The 17,582-nt window shown below is 42.4% G+C and overlaps 1 protein-coding gene across 2 annotated transcripts in view; it reads left to right on the forward strand.

The window, feature by feature from the left end:
- LOC120515672 (C-C chemokine receptor type 4-like) overlaps positions 1-16,445 on the forward strand; it is a 37,373-nt gene extending 20,928 nt beyond the window's left edge. The window contains exons 1-3 of one of the 2 annotated variants that reach the window (XM_039736893.1): positions 4,030-4,105; positions 14,092-14,123; positions 14,634-16,445. In XM_039736893.1, the coding sequence (XP_039592827.1) occupies positions 4,103-4,105; positions 14,092-14,123; positions 14,634-15,657 (1,059 nt within the window). In that variant the 5' untranslated portion in view covers positions 4,030-4,102 and the 3' untranslated portion in view covers positions 15,658-16,445. Of the gene's footprint in view, positions 1-4,029; positions 4,106-14,091; positions 14,124-14,633 lie in introns of those variants that run through there. The other variant, XM_039736892.1, reaches the window with a different exon arrangement.
- The last annotated feature ends 1,137 nt before the right edge of the window (positions 16,446-17,582 follow it).

The raw sequence follows: 17,582 nt of genomic DNA on the forward strand, positions 1-17,582 counted from the left end.
AGAAACCGAAAACAGAATTTTGAAAAGTTTTTTTTTTTGCAAATTCATTAACTAAAAAGATTACGATATGCAAGATTTCCTCGAAAGCTGACATCTTGTCATCTTTCTAGTTAGCCAATGAAAGGTGTCGTTTCGGTGGACTTCTCACTCCATCCATAATGGCTAACACGGTACAACACCTTAGTACTGTAAATGTATTAAAAATCAGACCCTTCACTCAGTACTTAGATGATTCTAGTCTGGAGTCTTCTTGGGTCTGACGTGACAAGCTTCGCATGCTGGGCTTTTGGGATTTCCTGCCGTTCTTCTCTTCAGATCCTCCACCATTGGTGGACAGCGATCTTCAGGTGTCTCCAGAGATGTTCAAGTCCAGGATCTGGCAGGGCAAATCAAGAACATTCCCAGAGTTGTCCCTAAGTTAATTCTGTGATGTCTTTGCTTTGTTCTGTTGGAAGGTGAGCCTTTAACTCAGTGTGAGGTCCGTGGCGGTGTGCAGAGGCGGCCTTTGGGGGTGGCGACTAGGGTAATCGCCCCAGGCCCCGCGATAAGAGATTCTTTTGCCACCGTCAGCTCATCATACAAATATGGGTTCACCGACAAAAGCGCAATAGACATATGCACCCGACAAATGATCGCTGACAAACCCGCTAACTGGTTTTCGACAAATGCGCGCCAACAAAATCGCGAGAGAGGCCAAGAGAGTGGGACGCCCTTGCTGCAATTCTTCCTACATATACAGTACGTGATCTTAAGGAATATCTGCGTGCCGTGCTGATGGCATGCTGCGTCTAATAATATTGACTCCTACAATAAACATTATTATATATGCTTTAAACTAGTAATTCATATTGAATGAAACTTTCGCGATTTTGTTGGTGCGATTTTGACGGCGCATTTTAATCGGCACTATTTTCCTGGCGCGCAAATGTCGGGTCACACAAATCCGATTCAAATCCGTTATAGACTGAAATACGGTACGTGGTGGATTTCTTCGGAAACCACTCATAAAAGAGATCTTGTTACTTTAGAAGCCTTTCCCGGCATCATCTATCCCAATAACCAAGAAAGCTCTTAGCATGACATTTTTGGTCTCAAAATACCGTAATAATTACGCCCTTCAGTTTCGAATTTACACTGGGTCAGCAAAGAAGGCGACGCTAATACCATGCAGGTGTCTCCAAATGGCCTTATCTCGACTCTTCCTTCTTGTCGAAATATAGAGTGAGAAATCATGTTCTTGCTTTTGGGTGAAGAGAGTAGTCCTCGGCAGGGCGTTCCTAACATTCCTAACGGACGTCTCTGAGTCATCGCCTCCAAGAAATAGCATCTATCGCACGCCATCTGTGACTGTCAAAGCAGCAATGAAATAAATTTGCCGACTCCAGTGGGTTCGGCAGAAACGACTGTTATCTTGTTTGTTAATTTTGCGTGCAAAATGTTTCTGAATCATTAATTAAGTTGGTTAAAGGCCACTAAACCAATATAAGAACAATTACAATACGTAATGTGATCAAACGGCCAATGCTATCTACATAAGGCACCATGTTTTTTAACAATAATAAGGCAGACAAACCCGTGAGCGTGGTGGTACGGTATATAGCCTACACTTATGGCTCTCGGCCCCGCATATGACACTCGCCCAAGGCCCCGCGTATTCCTAGGGCCGCCTCTGTGGTGTGGAGCAGGTTTTCATGATGGCCATCTCACTACTTTCCTCCATTCAGCTTTTCCTCAACCCTCTCTAGTCTCCCAGTCTCTGATGCTGACACCACCATACTTCAGCATTTGCTGTTGGGTCCTCTCATGTCCTCTCTTTACCCCACCTCATTAGGTCCTATCATCCAGGCCCATGGTTTATCCTCTTTGTTCCATGCTGGTGATATAAAGCCCAGCAGACCGCCCAAAATCAGCCAGAATCTCTGCATTGATGTTGCAATCTGGATAAAGGAGCACCATCTCAAACTCAACTTGACTGGGAAAGATGGACCTTCTTGTTTGCTTCAGCATTCGAATATTTTTGCATAGGTGATGAGTAGTTTCTGGTTTTCTCCCGACCTGACGTGCAGAATTAAAGGCCAGACAGTTTCATAAGACCAGTGAATCCTGTTTCTCACATTCTCAAAGTCCTTTGCAAATTTCATGTTTTGTCGGCCTCCTCACTGGTGGAGGTTGGCAGTGGTGGTAGTCCTTCTGGAAGTTTCTCCCATTTCAAACACAGGTTCTCTGTATCTCAGCCAGAGTGGCCATCGTGTTTTTGGTCCCCTCTCTTGCTCATTTTGGATAGGCGACCAGCTCTGGGAAGAGTCATAGTTGTTCCAAGCTTTTTCCATTTAAGACTTATGGAGGCCATTGTGCTCTTGAGAACCTTCAGTACTGCATAAATGTTCCTGTAGCCTTCTCCAGAGCTGACCTTTCACAGAATCCTCTCTCTTTGTTTGACCTCATGGCTTGGTTTCTGCTCACCTGGGTGGCCTTCCATGAACAAGGGTGTGCCTTTACTAATCAGTCCAATCAACTGAATTGTGGATTCCAAATAAGGTGTAGAAACATCTCAATGACGATCGATTGAATGAACGCCTCAGCCAGATTTCAAGCGTCATAGCAAAGAGTCTGAATACTTGGGTCAAGGTGAGAGTTCGGTGCTTTGTCATTTTGGAGTATTGACTGTGGCTTGATGAGGGAAAAAATGAATTTAAATGATTTTAGCACAAGTTGGCAACATAACAAAACGTGACAAAGTGAAGGGGGCTGAATTCTTTCTGAAGGAACTGTAAGAGTTAGCTCAGTTGTCAAGTTAACTGAAGCACTGAGGACATGGGGGCACTCCTCAAAGCTGCTAAATGGTACGTTTCCCACATTTTGTTGGCTGGTGTCACCTTCAGTGCTGATTTCTTCCTTGGACCAAGTTCTCCCTGAAAAGGGTCCAACGTTCAGCACCACCTGAGTGAGAGATGCTAATTTAGTAAATGGAAGGATGGAGCATGGCCCAGATAAACGGTAGTATTGTGGTTAAAAACTACACCATGGACACCTCTAACTCTGGACCTCATATTAATTTGGACTCAGAAATGATGAGCAGTGATAAAGTGAACCTCAAACACAAAGTATTTCACATCATGCTTTTTACAGGGCGGCACGGTGGCGCAGTGGTACAGGGTCTGCTGGAGCCAATCCCAGTCAACACAGGGCACAAGGCACAAACAAACCCCTGGCAGGGTGCCAGCCCACTGCAGGGCACACACAGTAGGGACAATTTAGGATCGCCAGTGCACCGAACCTGCATGTCTTTGGACTGAGGGAGGAAACCCACGCAGACACGGGGACAACATGCAAACCCCACGCAGGGAGTACTCGGGAAGCGAACCCGTGTCTCCTTACTGCGCCACCCTGTAAAAAGCATGATGTGGAATATTGAAAACAAAACTAAAGGAGTACAAGCTCTTGAAGTTTTTCATTTGCATTAAATTTAGTAGTTTGTTTGAGGTTCATTTGATAGTTTTTGTTATATGAACTAGTTGAATCCATTCACATTCCACGTCTTTTTTTCATGCTCAGGTTAAGGCTTTTCATAAGCCAATGGCGTTTTCTTTTTTTTTTTTTTTTTTTGCTGTGTCAGCCACACATCCTGTTTTTTAGGGAAAAAAAAAAAAATAAAAGAAAAGTCTTGCTAGATTGAAAGTCCCTTTTGGTTACGCATAATTCTCAGAATAACATTTCCCCTTTCAAGAATTTCTAAGCACACACATTATATAATTCATTTCAATTAATTCCACTTCCTTTTTTTTTTACTCTCTTTATAATAAACCCTTGTGCGGTGAATTTCTTCTCCCCACCTCCTCACTTCTTAGTTTAGACTTGGATAGCCAACACTGAAGGGCCCAAATGAATGTGACTGAGTCAGAAAGAGAACTAGAAATGACACGTCCCACGCGGGTCACTCCCGAGCACTGCTAACGGCCGCTGCTTATAACGTCGGCTTGTCATCCACCAAGGGTGATAGAATACAATGCATTGCTTGTTCTTCACAGGCCATGAAGAAAATCTGATGAGTGACTGGGCATTCATTAGGACGTGTGGGCTCTTCGTCTAGACGGCTGGTCTGATGGTAAGAGCTCCCTGAGCGTCTGCATTTGCTACAGTTTCAGCACCTCTGCCATATAGCGTAAAGTGACAGTGTACAGCGCTCTTTACGGTCAGGTCATAGAAATGAAGAGCATTACCAACGAAAATAGTAAATCTGGCAACTTGTGATATTGTGGAGAGCATTCTTGTATGGTTTTTAACAGCATTTTGTGAAAAGCATGATGTGGAATATACGAAACAAAACTAAAGGAGTTCAAGTGTGTGCAACACAAATAAGCACCTGTGTGTCGTGCGTTACAGTATATGGCGTCTTTTATACTAACTACTAACTTAGATCTCTTTACTGCTTGTTTCAACTCAGTATCATAAAAAGTAGTAGAAACAGTAAAACCTTTTTTGCAGTATCAAAAGTTGGAGAACCCACTATGTGAAATGAAATATACTGTGGCGTCCTTATATTTGTAAAAGAACGATTGACTCATTATACTCTGAATACTCCACTGAGACACTTTCAATTGTATAATGCAAGTTCATCCTACTATTCTATAACTATTGTATGCAAATACCACAATAAAGCACTGTAAATGTATAACCCTGCACAATATTATGAAAAGACGTATTAGCACCTCAATACAGGGCATGATATAGCGCCTTTAACACTCATATGACGTGTATTTATGATAAATACCACACTAAAGCACTTTTAAATGATTAACCACACATAATATTACAAAATGGCACAATGGTCCTTAATTACAGTGCATTATATAGTGCCTTATATAATACCTCGCTAAAGCAATTTTTATTATTAACTGCACAGAATATTAGAAAACAGCACTTTAGTACCTGAATTCAGTACTTTTAGTGCCTTTTAAATTAATATAACTATTAGGTTATGTCTTTATGATGAATACCACATTAAAGCACTTATGATTAATAGCCCATAATATCATGAAATAGCACATTAGTACCTGATTATAGTACATTTTATAGTGTCTTTTTGAATACTAAACAAAAGCACTTTATATGTATAACCCTGCATAATATCATAAAACGGCATATCTGGTGTTAGTACCTCTTTACAGTACACTGTGTTATATGAGCTTTTATGATGAAAATCACACTGAAGCAGTTTAAATGTATAATCTTACATAATATGTTAAAATGCTATGTTAGTACCCAGTTACAGTAGATTACATAGAGCACTTTAGACTAATTTTCTGTTATAATTATATAGCACCTTTATGATGAATACCACATTTCAGCATGTGTTATAATTAACTCCAAATATTATGGTAAGACTGCTCTTTAACAACTGAAAATATTACATTATAGAACGCCTTCTAGACTAATATTGTGTAAGTGTTCCATAGCGTCTTTATGGTGGAAAACACACTAAAGCACTTTATATGAATAACCTTGCAATAAATTATAGCATCACAACATTTTAGTAACCTGAATATGTGCCTTATATAATGTTGTACTGACATTGTTAGGATACAGTGGCCTGGAAGATGACTGACTGACTAACATTATATAAGTATTAAATAGTGTCTTTATGAAGAATACCATACAAAAGCACTTATATACGGATAACCCTGCAGAACAAGGCATTTTAAATATCTAAATATCGTGCACTAAATAGTGCCTTTATATTTAAGTCACTTCACCTATCTGTGCTCCAATTGGAAAAACAAAAGAAATGGAAGCAACTTTATCAAGTTTTGTAAGTCACCTTGGATAAACATAGATAGATAGATAGATAGATAGATAGATAGATAGATAGATAGATAGATAGATAGATAGATAGATAGATGAAAGGCACTATATAATAGATAGATAGATAGATAGATAGATAGATAGATAGATAGATAGATAGATAGATAGATAGATAGATAGATAGATAGATAGATAGATAGATATTAAAGGTGCTAGATAGATAGGAAAGGCACTATATAATGAATAGATAGATAGATAGATAGATAGATAGATAGATAGATAGATAGATAGATAGATAGATAGATAGATAGATAGATAGATAGAATATAAAATACTGGCTCCAAAGAACCACCAGAGAACAACTTAACTACTAAGAGAGTTTGCTGGAATTGCTGGTCTGAATGTTCTAAAGTTCATAACACGCATGGTAACAACGTGTCTGTTTCTAGAATGAAGGATCGAGGAGGCCAAACTTCATCCTTCTATGAAATGTTGCACAATCAGACTTTGGCACAGAGCTCCTTAGTCAGGTCTTTGTGGTCTGACTGTGCTGATGTTCATCTCATGAGTGTTCACTCACGTAAATGTGAACACTTGATTCAAATATTCTAACGTTCTGTGGTGGCGAGTGGAGGAAAGTGCAGAGCAGGTTTTGATGATGGAGATGTCTTTGCCTTCACTGTTGCAGTTTGTTCAGCCGCCAGCTACACACGCAGCACAGCCTCATGGACATTCTGTACTCCTTTGTATTTTCGATCAAGTGGTTTTGTGTTTATGTTCCTCTTGGAAAGAGAGCCGCTGTCCACAATCAGCCTGCAGGTCCCTGGATGGACGGTGAAGTAATGACAAGTGAAGCTGCAGACTGCACTGACTCACCCACTGTTGTCTCCTGTGGGATACCACAAAATCAACTCATCAACTGTCTTCATCTGGTTGTGCCGGCTGATTGCAGGGATGATTATATTATTTTTTGAGTTTCTGTAATGCAGTGCAATTTTTCTGATGGGGAAATAAGGATGGGAATAACACTTTGCATACACTCATGTAGAAAAGTAAGTACACCCAATGGAAACTGTTGACTTTTCCAACACATTCGAAGAGGCAGACAGTAGATCTTCCTGCGATCAGTGGACACAGATGAAGGGGACATCAGGTCAGGTCAGATCAGGGAGCAGGCACTGGTACAGCATGTTGTTGCACCCACCACACGACGAAACAGCTCAGGATCCCAGTTGGCAACACCCCAGGCAGACAGGCAGTCCATTCCCACTCCCCAGAAAGGACCATCTATCTTCTGCATCCAGGTGTTATGTGGGTATCTCCTTGGCCTGGTCCAACAATGAGGGCCCTTTGAACTGGTCACCCTCGGGTAATCATGTCACAAGGCCGTAGTGCTGTAACTGATGCTCCCTCACAATGCAGGTCATGTGCCTCATTCGGGTCACAAAGTCAAACCAGCGGCACCCAAGGATTCTCTGAAGAGACACACATGAAGGAGTTCAGACTTCATCTCAGGTCACTGGATAGCGGCCATGTCTCATAAAACAGGGAGCACCAGGACTCTAAAGTCTTGGACCTTCGTCCTTTTTCATAGATATCGGGAGCGCCACACACCCCTTTCCAGTGACCTCATGACCCCCAAATGCTCTCCCAGTCTGTCTACTGACCTCACAGGAAGAGTCACCAGACACATGAATGTCACTGCCGAGGTAAGTAAACCTCTCAATGACGAGGTCGTCACTCTCTCCGCAGACAGACACACTGCTGATGGCCGTGCCCAGGAGGTCATTAAAGGCCTGGATGTTAGCAAGCCCAGACACTCAGACCCCTCGCTCAGTCTCTCGAGACCCCCGCTCAGAGCCTCCATTGACTTCACCAAGATCGCAGAAGTCAATGTCAGTGAATCTCTCTTCACCCACAGATGCCCCACAGCCGGTGGTCTCCACACTTTGCCCAACACCCAGTCCATACAAGCACTGAACAGAGCAGGAACAGAACACACCACTGACAGACCCCCAGAATCAACTGGGAAAAACGCAGGGGGTCTGCCTCCACAATCAGGGCTGGCACCACCATTAAGATGAAGTAGGCATTAGTTTAGGGCGCAGATCATTAGGGGGGGGGACCCAGCTGCACAGGTTCGCTGCCAAAGAGACAATTGGTGCACCAATAGGCTTGGCTTAGGGCACAGAATAGCCTAAGACTGGCAATGCTCACAGTACCAGTGTACAACAACAACAACATTTATTTCTAGAGCACATTTTCATACAAATGATGATGTAGTAGCTGAAAGTGCTTTACAGGATGAAGAAAAAGAAAAATGACAAAATACCGTATATGCTCCAATAGTGGCCCCCGGCGTTTATTTGCAAAACTTGCCTTAATAGAGACCGGCTGCTATTAGAGACCGGCCATTAGTAACAAAAACCTTCACAACGCAATATTTTTTTCACGCGTGTCGGTACATGTAGGTACACAAAAATATTGGCTAAGGGCTCATTTATACTTCACGCTCAGAACGCGTACGCGCCCACATCATGGCTGCCACGCGTTCCCAGCGTTCATTTCACGTGTCCTCTGAGCAGATCCTCAGAAATTAACGCGACGCGTGCGCGAGTTGCAGTACCAGCAAAAAGTCGTGGGGTGGGGGGTGGGGGGATATGCGCAGTGTGCTAAAAGTCGGAACGTGACGTCAGAGTCTCTGTCTACTATCTACATGTGACAGCAAGCCTCTATGGAGATCCTTCGAGGATCGATGTGCGCACTTTGCTGTTTGATGAATGGCTCAAATACAGCGCTATACATTATGTTGCCGATGTGAAGTTGCAAAAAAATAGACGGCACAAAAGATGGTATGTGAGACTTTTAAAATGTATCGTGTCATTTATATATGTCTTTTTTACTTTTTAATTTTTGCAACTTAACAACAGCAACATAATGTATAGCGTTATATTTGAGCCACTGAGAAAAAAATAAAGGACACGGTGAAAACGTGTACTTTGTGATTAAAGTGGAAATTTCGGCTTTAATCTCGAAATGTCCACTTTAACCTCGTAGTTTACTTTATCATTAAAGCAGACGGTCGCAAACGTCATCCCAGTTTTTAATCGCTACGAGCTTCTTGGACCTGACAGCAGGTAAAGTAAAACAATAAAAAATAGATGGCACAAAAGATGGTATGTGAGACTTTTAAAATGTATCGTGTCATTACGATCGGGAATATGCGACGCTTGAATATAAAAGCACCACGAATGCATCTGTATGTCGACATTTTGCTTCAGCAGCGGAAAGCAGCAATAGAGCGCCAAACAGAACAAATTAAATGTATGATATTCCAACTCTCTGCACATTTAGAATCTTTAGATTTATACTTGATATCACTTTCATGATGAAATGCATTAAAGTGTGTATGTTACATTTTACATATAATTTCATTTAAATAATGAATACTGTTAATAATTACACACATGGGGGTGTCACGGTGGCGGAGAGATAGCACTGCTGTCTCGCAGGGAGTTATGTTGCTGGTATTCCACACTTTGCTCCGGTTTCCTTCCAAAGATATGCAGATTTGGCGATTTGGTGCCGCTAAAATGACGCTAGTGTATGTGTGTGCTTGTATTCACCTTGCGATGAGCTGAGGCCTCGTCAAGGGACTGTTTCTCACTCGTGCCCAATGCTTCCTGGAATACATCCCTGGATTTATGGATTTAATCAATAAACATCCTTTTCAGAGATATTGCGGTAAGGTGTTATCGGAATTTAATAGGTGTTCTAGGCAATTCACAACACAGAGAAGCCGAACATGTTCTCACCGCGATAATATCTCGCACTGCCACCTGGTGGATTCCTCCAGATTTACGTAAAGAACGCGCGCAAGTATAAACACTACAACGCTTGCGTAGCAGGAGCGTCCGCTGCAGCATGCGTCACGTCGCGTGAAGTATAAATGAGCCCTAATATTACAAACATCTACTTGATTTGAATTTCACATGCTGCATAAGACTGTTAAAGATAAATGGCAATGTCTTTCTGTACCTTTCGCTGCTATTCGTCGTCCGAATCCGCAATGATGGCTTTGTTGTTGTCCAGTTCACTATCGTCTTCCTCCTCTTCCAGGTTTGTCCGTATTTTGGTCAACCCGGCACGAAAATGAAGCAGTTTTAGAAACCGGTATATCCGTATTTCTTATATACAGTATGCAACGTGCTGACATGCACATGTATTACACATGCAAAGATACTGACGCTTACAATGTACACTAGTTGGCAAATATCAAAGACACGGCTACTGTTACAGACCGGCTACTATTTGGCCGCGTCCCCTCTGAAGCTTGGCGCTTATTAGAGTCCGGCGACAATAAGAGACTCGGTGTTTATTGGAGAATATACGGTAAATAAGAAAATAGAATTAGGGAACACTTATTAACATAGAATAAAAGTAAGGTCCGCTGGCCAGGGTGGACAGACAAAACAAAGAAAAAAACTCCAGACGGCTGGAGAAAAAAACAAAATCTGCAGGGGGTCCGAGGCCACGAGACCACCCAGCCCACCCTAACATTAATGACCTCAATCAGTCCTCATGGTATTCAGGGTTCACATGGAAGAACTTGATGACGAGGGTCTTGTGGACCTCTGGCCTTCAATCCATCAATGTAAGGACATCACGGTGCCCTCATCAGGTGGTGGTGGCGCAGATCACAACAACACAGAAAACTGGAAAAAGAATAGAAGAGAAAGTAGGGGTGAGTGCGGATTGTGGAGCCATGATGAAAATGATAATTCAATGCATATACAGAGCATCAGGATTACACTAAAATGAAGCTGTCAGAAAGCCATGTTACATTAGGAAGTTTTTCTTTACACAAAGAACGATTGACACTTGGAACAAGCGACCAAGTAGTGTGGTAGGCAGTAAGACGTTAGGGACTTTCAAAACTCGACTTGATGTTTTCTTGGAAGAAATAAGTGGAGAGGACTGGCGCGCTTTGTTGGCCTGAATGGCCTGTTCTCGTCCAGAGTGTTCTGATGTTCTAATGAGTTTTCAGCAGTTTTTTAAAGAGCTCCACCATATCAGCCTGGTGAATTTCTATCGCTCAGCCATTCCAGATTTTAGGTGCGTAACAGGAGAAGGCCGCCCGCCTCACCACTTCTTGTACGTTTAGCTCTTGGAATCCTAAGCAGACCCTCATTTGAAGATCTAAGGTTACGAATTGGAGTGTAAGGTGAGAGTCATTCTGAAATATAAGATGGAGCAGATTATTGAAGGCTTTGTAAACCATAAGCAGGATTTTAAAGTCAATTCTAAATGGCACAGGTAACCAGTGTACCAGTGTACAGGCCGGCCATGATATCCAGCAACTTTGAAGGGATCCTGTGAAGTCTCAGGGTACCCACAATTCATACCTGCATGAAAACACAAGTCAAATGTACTTTTTTAATCATTTATTCAACAAAATGAGTCCAGCCTTGGCTCCCACACCTGGTATTGGGCCCCTTTGGCCGAAACGACTTCTTGTAGGTACAAATGCCCGCCAGTCTCCGACATCAACTCAGTGATATTTTTGATGGCCCCTTCATTCAGAATTCCTTCAGTTGCCACAGGTTTGTACGGTAGATTCTGGCTGCAGACATCCACTGAGCGGCCGAGCGGCTGGATGTGACGTTTCTTTGTTCAGAGAAATCAGGCCAGGCATCCACTGACCTGCTGCAAGTCTACTATTTGTTGCAGAACTTTTCAAAAAGATACCATTTAGTCAAGTGTCGATTTAGAAATAACAATGTACTGTTAGAATAGGCACTGCCCTTGTTAACCAAGGAGTGTGGGGCATCTGCCTTGTCTATCCAGCCATCATCCAACCTGCTATATCCTAACTACAGGGTCACGGGGTCTGCTGGAGCCAATCCCAGCCAACACATGGCTTGAGGCAGGAAACAAACCCCTGGCAGGGCGCCAGCCCTTTGCAATGATAAAGTGATAAAGCCTTGCCTTCCATTACTGAGGTGTTTCACCTACACGTTGTTGAGCCGTCTGCTCATCTGTGTCATTAGCACGACGTCGTTGTTGGGTAGCGGCGTTTGCTGCACGCAGGTCTTTCATAGTGAAAAGTGAGGGGCATGGAAGTAAAAGTGCATGTAGACGCCATCTCACCAAGTGACAGTCACACTTGTATAAGCGTCTACGTCTTCTGCAGAATCCACAACTCCCTTGGCTGCGGTTGAGCGTGAGCAGAGTGGACTTCTCCACACACACACACACACACGCACACACGAAAACGCCGAAAACATGTAAAAGTCCTTCAATGTCCACAAGGACCGCAGTTCATCAACCGGCGCCTTCACCCGTCCCTGGTTCTCTGACTGAGCAGTCCAGACACCCATCATCCCGAACTCGGCTGCGCACCCACCTTCAACAAGAGAGCACCCCCCAACACACACACCTTCCGATTGGTACCGGCAAACTTTAAAACGGATTTAAAACGTGCCCTGCGTCTCCTCAATCCCATCGCAGGTTCGATGCGTCACCACTACAAAGAAAACTTCACAGCGCCACCGACTGACTCCAGAACGGACGTCCCAAAAACTGATCTTCTTTCTTTGTAAACCCCTTACTTCGCTTTGCGCTTCTGCGTCTTACGCAGGCGCCAGTTTCCCCGTCGACTCTTTCTCTAGTTTTTTTAAATTATTATTATTATTATTATTATTATTATTATTATTATTATTATTATTATTATTATTATTATTATTATTAATGTGTTTTTGTTTAAATAGCCAGGTGAGGTAGGGCCGTACGTGTGCTCGCCGTTCGGGTTCTTTTGTAAATTTCCCTTTGGGATTAATAAAGTATCTATCTATCTATCTATCTATCTATCTATCTATCTATCTATCTATCTATCTATCTATCTTTTGTTTTTGTTCTTATATTGTGTTTTCCTTCTCTGTTGACAAGCGAGTCCATCCGTCAGCCGCTCCTTATTAGCCCGCTGCTCCACCGCATTAGGAGCCTCAAAGCGGACTGTCCTAATCAGTTCGTTTGTGTTTTCTACTTGTAATTCATTTGGACCGCTTTGCAGACATCTGTCTTAACTTTGACATCAACGAGTCTTGTTCTGTTGATCCGATAGACAAATTAAATCTGCTGTGAATTCAGTGCTGTAAAACAATTTAAAATAAAAACTTCCAAAAGAGTGAATATTATTTACAGTTATTGTAGATAGATAGATGGATAGGCATAAAAGGCACTATATAGAAAGAAAGCTAGATATATTAAAAAAGGCGATAGATAGATAGATAGGCCGCACAATATAAAATTGATAGACAGGCTTGATAGGCACCATATAAAGAGAAAGCTAGATATATTAAAAAAGGCGATAGATAGATAGATAGATAGATAGATAGATAGATAGATAGATAGATAGATAGATAGATAGATAGATAGGCCGCACAATATAAAATTGATAGACAGGCTTGATAGGCACCATATAAAATGACAGTGTCATATTAGACAAGGGTTACTGACATTCTGGCTGGGATGGATGGTTCTTTACCCTGACGGAGCTCCTCTATAACTGAAGTGTGTGCGCTGTGTTCTTAGAGCTCCACTTGGTGGCTGTCCTGGAAACTGCACTCACAAACATGTATGCCGCATGGCTTACACGTGAAATATTCAACACAATATTATAAGTAATTAAATATAAGAATGCAAGTAAATTATTAAGCACGTAAATAACATTAATGTTTTTTCAGCTTTTAGGGATGTGTGGCCTGATTTTTCTGTTGCTGACATCCATCTTGTTTTATGAGGGCATCCATCTTTATAAAAGCTTTAGTTTATTCTTCTATAGATAGATATGAAAGGTGTTATATAATAGATAGATAGATAGATAGATAGACATGAAAGGCACTAAAGAAAAAAAAAGATAAAATTCAAAGTCAGAATTGTTGGCCCGGTCCAACACTATAATAGACAGATAAGTCAATAAGTAGTCAAGTGGTACTCGTTTTACTTTTCTGTTTTTCACGTCTTCAGGTCCAAAGGCAGGCACTGTTTGGGTCTGACAGAGCAGGTCACACTCCGGCACTTTAAACTGTTAGGAGCTGAGCCTCCTGGCAGCAAAGGGGCACATTAATATTTGAAAGGTGCAGGTTAATTCACTCCAAGAACTTCTGAGTGGATCAAAGACAAAGGAGGTGCAGGGAACAGAATGAGTCATCTTTGAGTGCCACTTTCTACATGTTTAGAATTATAATTCATTTTAACTAACACTTCAATTCCTTTTTATTTTTGCAGGCCATGACGGTCTCATACCTCACCACTTTCATGTAAGTAACCATTAAAAGCTTTTAATAATAAGACTTTGTAATTTACTGTTTTGTACGAGAAGTGCAGCCAGCTCTGTTCATAAAAGGCACCAGTGGTCACTGCTTTGAGTTTTTCTTTAAGTAAAATCTACAAGTCTTTCACCTTTGATATCCATGGCTTTTGAACTTGAGGCTAGAATATCTAGATAGATAGATAGATAGATAGATAGATAGATAGATAGATAGATAGATAGATAGATAGATAGATATGAAAGACACTATATCATAGATAGATATACAGTACGTGAAAGGCACAATATAATGGATAGTAAGATGAACAGATAGATAGACATGAATTAACTGGCAGAATTAACGGTTCTCCACAGGGTGCTGCTGCTTTTCTGTCTGTTCTTCACACTTCCAGCCCGTATGGCGGCCCCCTTTCTTCACTTCCCAGTTCAGCATATTAATGTTTTTCATTGGTTGATCGAGTCCTGTACTGCTCCTAATGTTGTCTCTTGATTGTTTTAGGGACAACTTCACTGAAGACCCTCTGGGTCTTGGGACCACCGACTACGATTATGCCGATCCTTGTACCACTGACAGCTCCGAAGTCCTCGGGAAGCACTTCCTCATGGCCGTTTTCCCACTCATCTTCGTCCTGGGCTTGATCGGGAACATCATGGTGCTATGGACGCTCGTTCAGTACGTACACCTTAAGACAATGACAGACATCTGCCTTTTCAATTTAGCCATTTCCGATCTGATAGTGGTCATCTCCATTCCCTTCTGGATGTCCATGCTCCAAGCGACACTTCCCATTTCAGACATCTGCGGATTCATGAAAGCGATAACAATGATCGGATTTTACAGCAGCATTTTATTTGTGACCCTGATGAGCGTAGACAGATACCTGGCTGTGGTCCACGCGGTTTTTGCCATGAAAGCTCGGACTCTCGTGTACGGCGCGATGGCAAGTGCCGCCATTTGGCTTGTGGCCGTTTGCGCCTCGCTTCCGGAGTTTGTCTTCGCCCGCATGAAAACAGAGAACGGCTCCGCTCGGTGCGACATGATTTACCCAGCGCATTCAGCAAACACGTGGAAACTGATCCGCAACAGCGAAGTGAACGTTCTGGGCCTCCTGATCCCACTAGGCATCATGATATACTGTTACATCAGGATCGTCATGGCGCTGATGAAGTCCCGGATACAGAGGAGACACAAGGCCGTCAAGCTCGTCTTTATGATAGTTTTCATCTTCATCCTCTTCTGGGTGCCGTATAACATTGCGTTGTTCCTCCACTCTTTGCAGCAGGTTGGCTATCTGATTACCTGTGAAGCCACACAAAAGCTGATGGCCACCATCGACGCCACCGAAATGCTGGCGCTGACCCACTGCTGTGTGAACCCCGTCATTTATGCCTTTGCCGGTGAGAAGTTCCGGAATCACATGAGCGCCATGTTTAATGGATTCCGACTGTGCACGTTGGTGTGCAAAAGGACAAGGGGACACCTGGCAGCTTCTGAAATGGACACATCCAACACAATCGTGTAACCCCCTGGAAAGCGTAAAATCGCAGTAGATGGACGCAAGTAGGGTCAGACAAAAGAAGGCTGAAGAATGCGATAATTAAATTAAAAACGGCAGCAGCAGCCTCACAGAAGTGTCCCTGAGTAAAATGAGGACTTCAAATCCCAGCATGCCTTAGGGGCATGTATCAAAAGAGCAGCTCAAAGAGAAGACGTCAATGACTTTCCAGAAGAGCTGGTTGGTGGATGGTGGGAGCAACTCAACTGGATGATCTTTAACGGGTCCCTGGGGTGATAAGAGCTTTTGGAAAATTTCAACGTTGAGATCAACATGTTTACCCGTCCTACCCACTTAATTACTCCCAAAATAACATCAAGTTGAGCTTTGAAGGTCCCTAAAGTCGGACTTACTTACCACACGGCTTGGTCACTTATCGTTTGTAAAGAAAAGATTTGTAACATTTGTGCAAAAATTTACCCTGGAGAAGTTTACAACTGTGTCCCAGTGTTCTTGATGAACTCATATTAAAGTCACTGCCTTGATCCACCGGACTAATTCCCTTCATCATTTTACACACTTGTGGCCGAATGCAGAAATGACAACCAAGAAATTGTGAGACACCAACCTGGTCTTCCCTTTTATTTGTCCGAGGATGAGAAAAAATAAATAAATAAATAAGAAAGGAAAGAACGTAAATAAATAACTAAAAAACGTTGGGGCATGTCCCTTCAACGGGGATTCGAAAAATACCGTATATACTCGCGGATAAGTTCTCCCGCGGACTTGATTTTACCGTATATATTTCTGGTATTTTATAATGTCGGTCGTATAAGTTGAATGCGGAAAACTCACGCTATTGGTCCAAGAGATTACGATATGCTAATGGCCACCTGAGAGAGTAACCACGGAGCACACGGCCTTTATTATCTATGTATTGTGCCTACGTGACCACACGGTGATACCCGGACTATTCTGAAGCGATGTTTGCACTGTTTTGTGTTTTTTGTATCTCACACCCTCATACATCTTTATCGTAACAGCATCCCTTATCTACGATGGAGCGTTCAATCAGAAGAAAATATGAAGCCGGTTTTAAATTAAAAGTCATTGAAGTGGTGAAAGAAATTGGTGACTGCGCTGCTGCAACAAAATTCAATGTGTCTGAGAAACTGATTTACGAGATTAGAGGAGGCAAGAGTATGTAAAAAAAAAAAAAAATTAAGTGATGTATTTTTGAACAGGCGTATAAGTCGGGGTCTGATTTTATGATCAATTTTTTGGGTTTCAACACCCAACCTATACGTGAGTATATACGGTATATTCTATTATATTATCGTTTTATAAAGGTATAAAAGTGTCTGTGTGTACATCCAGTTTCTATGTCTCTGTCATTCCAACAGATGGCGCATCACAAGCATGAACCGAGTCCCATAACAAGCAAGTATGCCTCTGCAGCCCAGAGCTGTCCACCCTGGTGCTCCAAACAGTTGGACTTGACTCCGATAGTCAACAATTGAGTCTAGTTGTAGACCCCCAGATATCCACCCTTTTTCACTATGGTTAAGATTTAAGGTTATGTTAGGGTTATCTGAGAAGGCAAGAAGATGTAAAAAAAAAATAAAAAAATTAGGAGTTGTATTTTTGAACGGGCGCATAAGTCGGGGTCTGATTTTATGATCGATTTTTCGCGTTACAAGACCCGACTTATACACGAGTATATACAGTAGACTTGAGGTGTCTGGCTTGAACCGAGCTCCTTCAAGCAAAAAGTGACGTCTCCTTCCGGGATGACGGTGGAACGGGAAGGGGCGGAGCTAATTGCCTTCACTGGGCGGGTTCTTGGCACTGTAGAGAAAGAAAGAGAGGTAAGTTTTAGCAGGCAGCGCCCCCCTCTCGGCACAGCGGGTTATTACACACGCGAGGGAGGCACATGTGTGAGTCAATTCTTA

This window comes from Polypterus senegalus, chromosome 15, assembly GCF_016835505.1.
Source record: "Polypterus senegalus isolate Bchr_013 chromosome 15, ASM1683550v1, whole genome shotgun sequence".
In the NCBI taxonomy this organism is placed as follows: Eukaryota; Metazoa; Chordata; class Cladistia; order Polypteriformes; family Polypteridae; genus Polypterus; species Polypterus senegalus.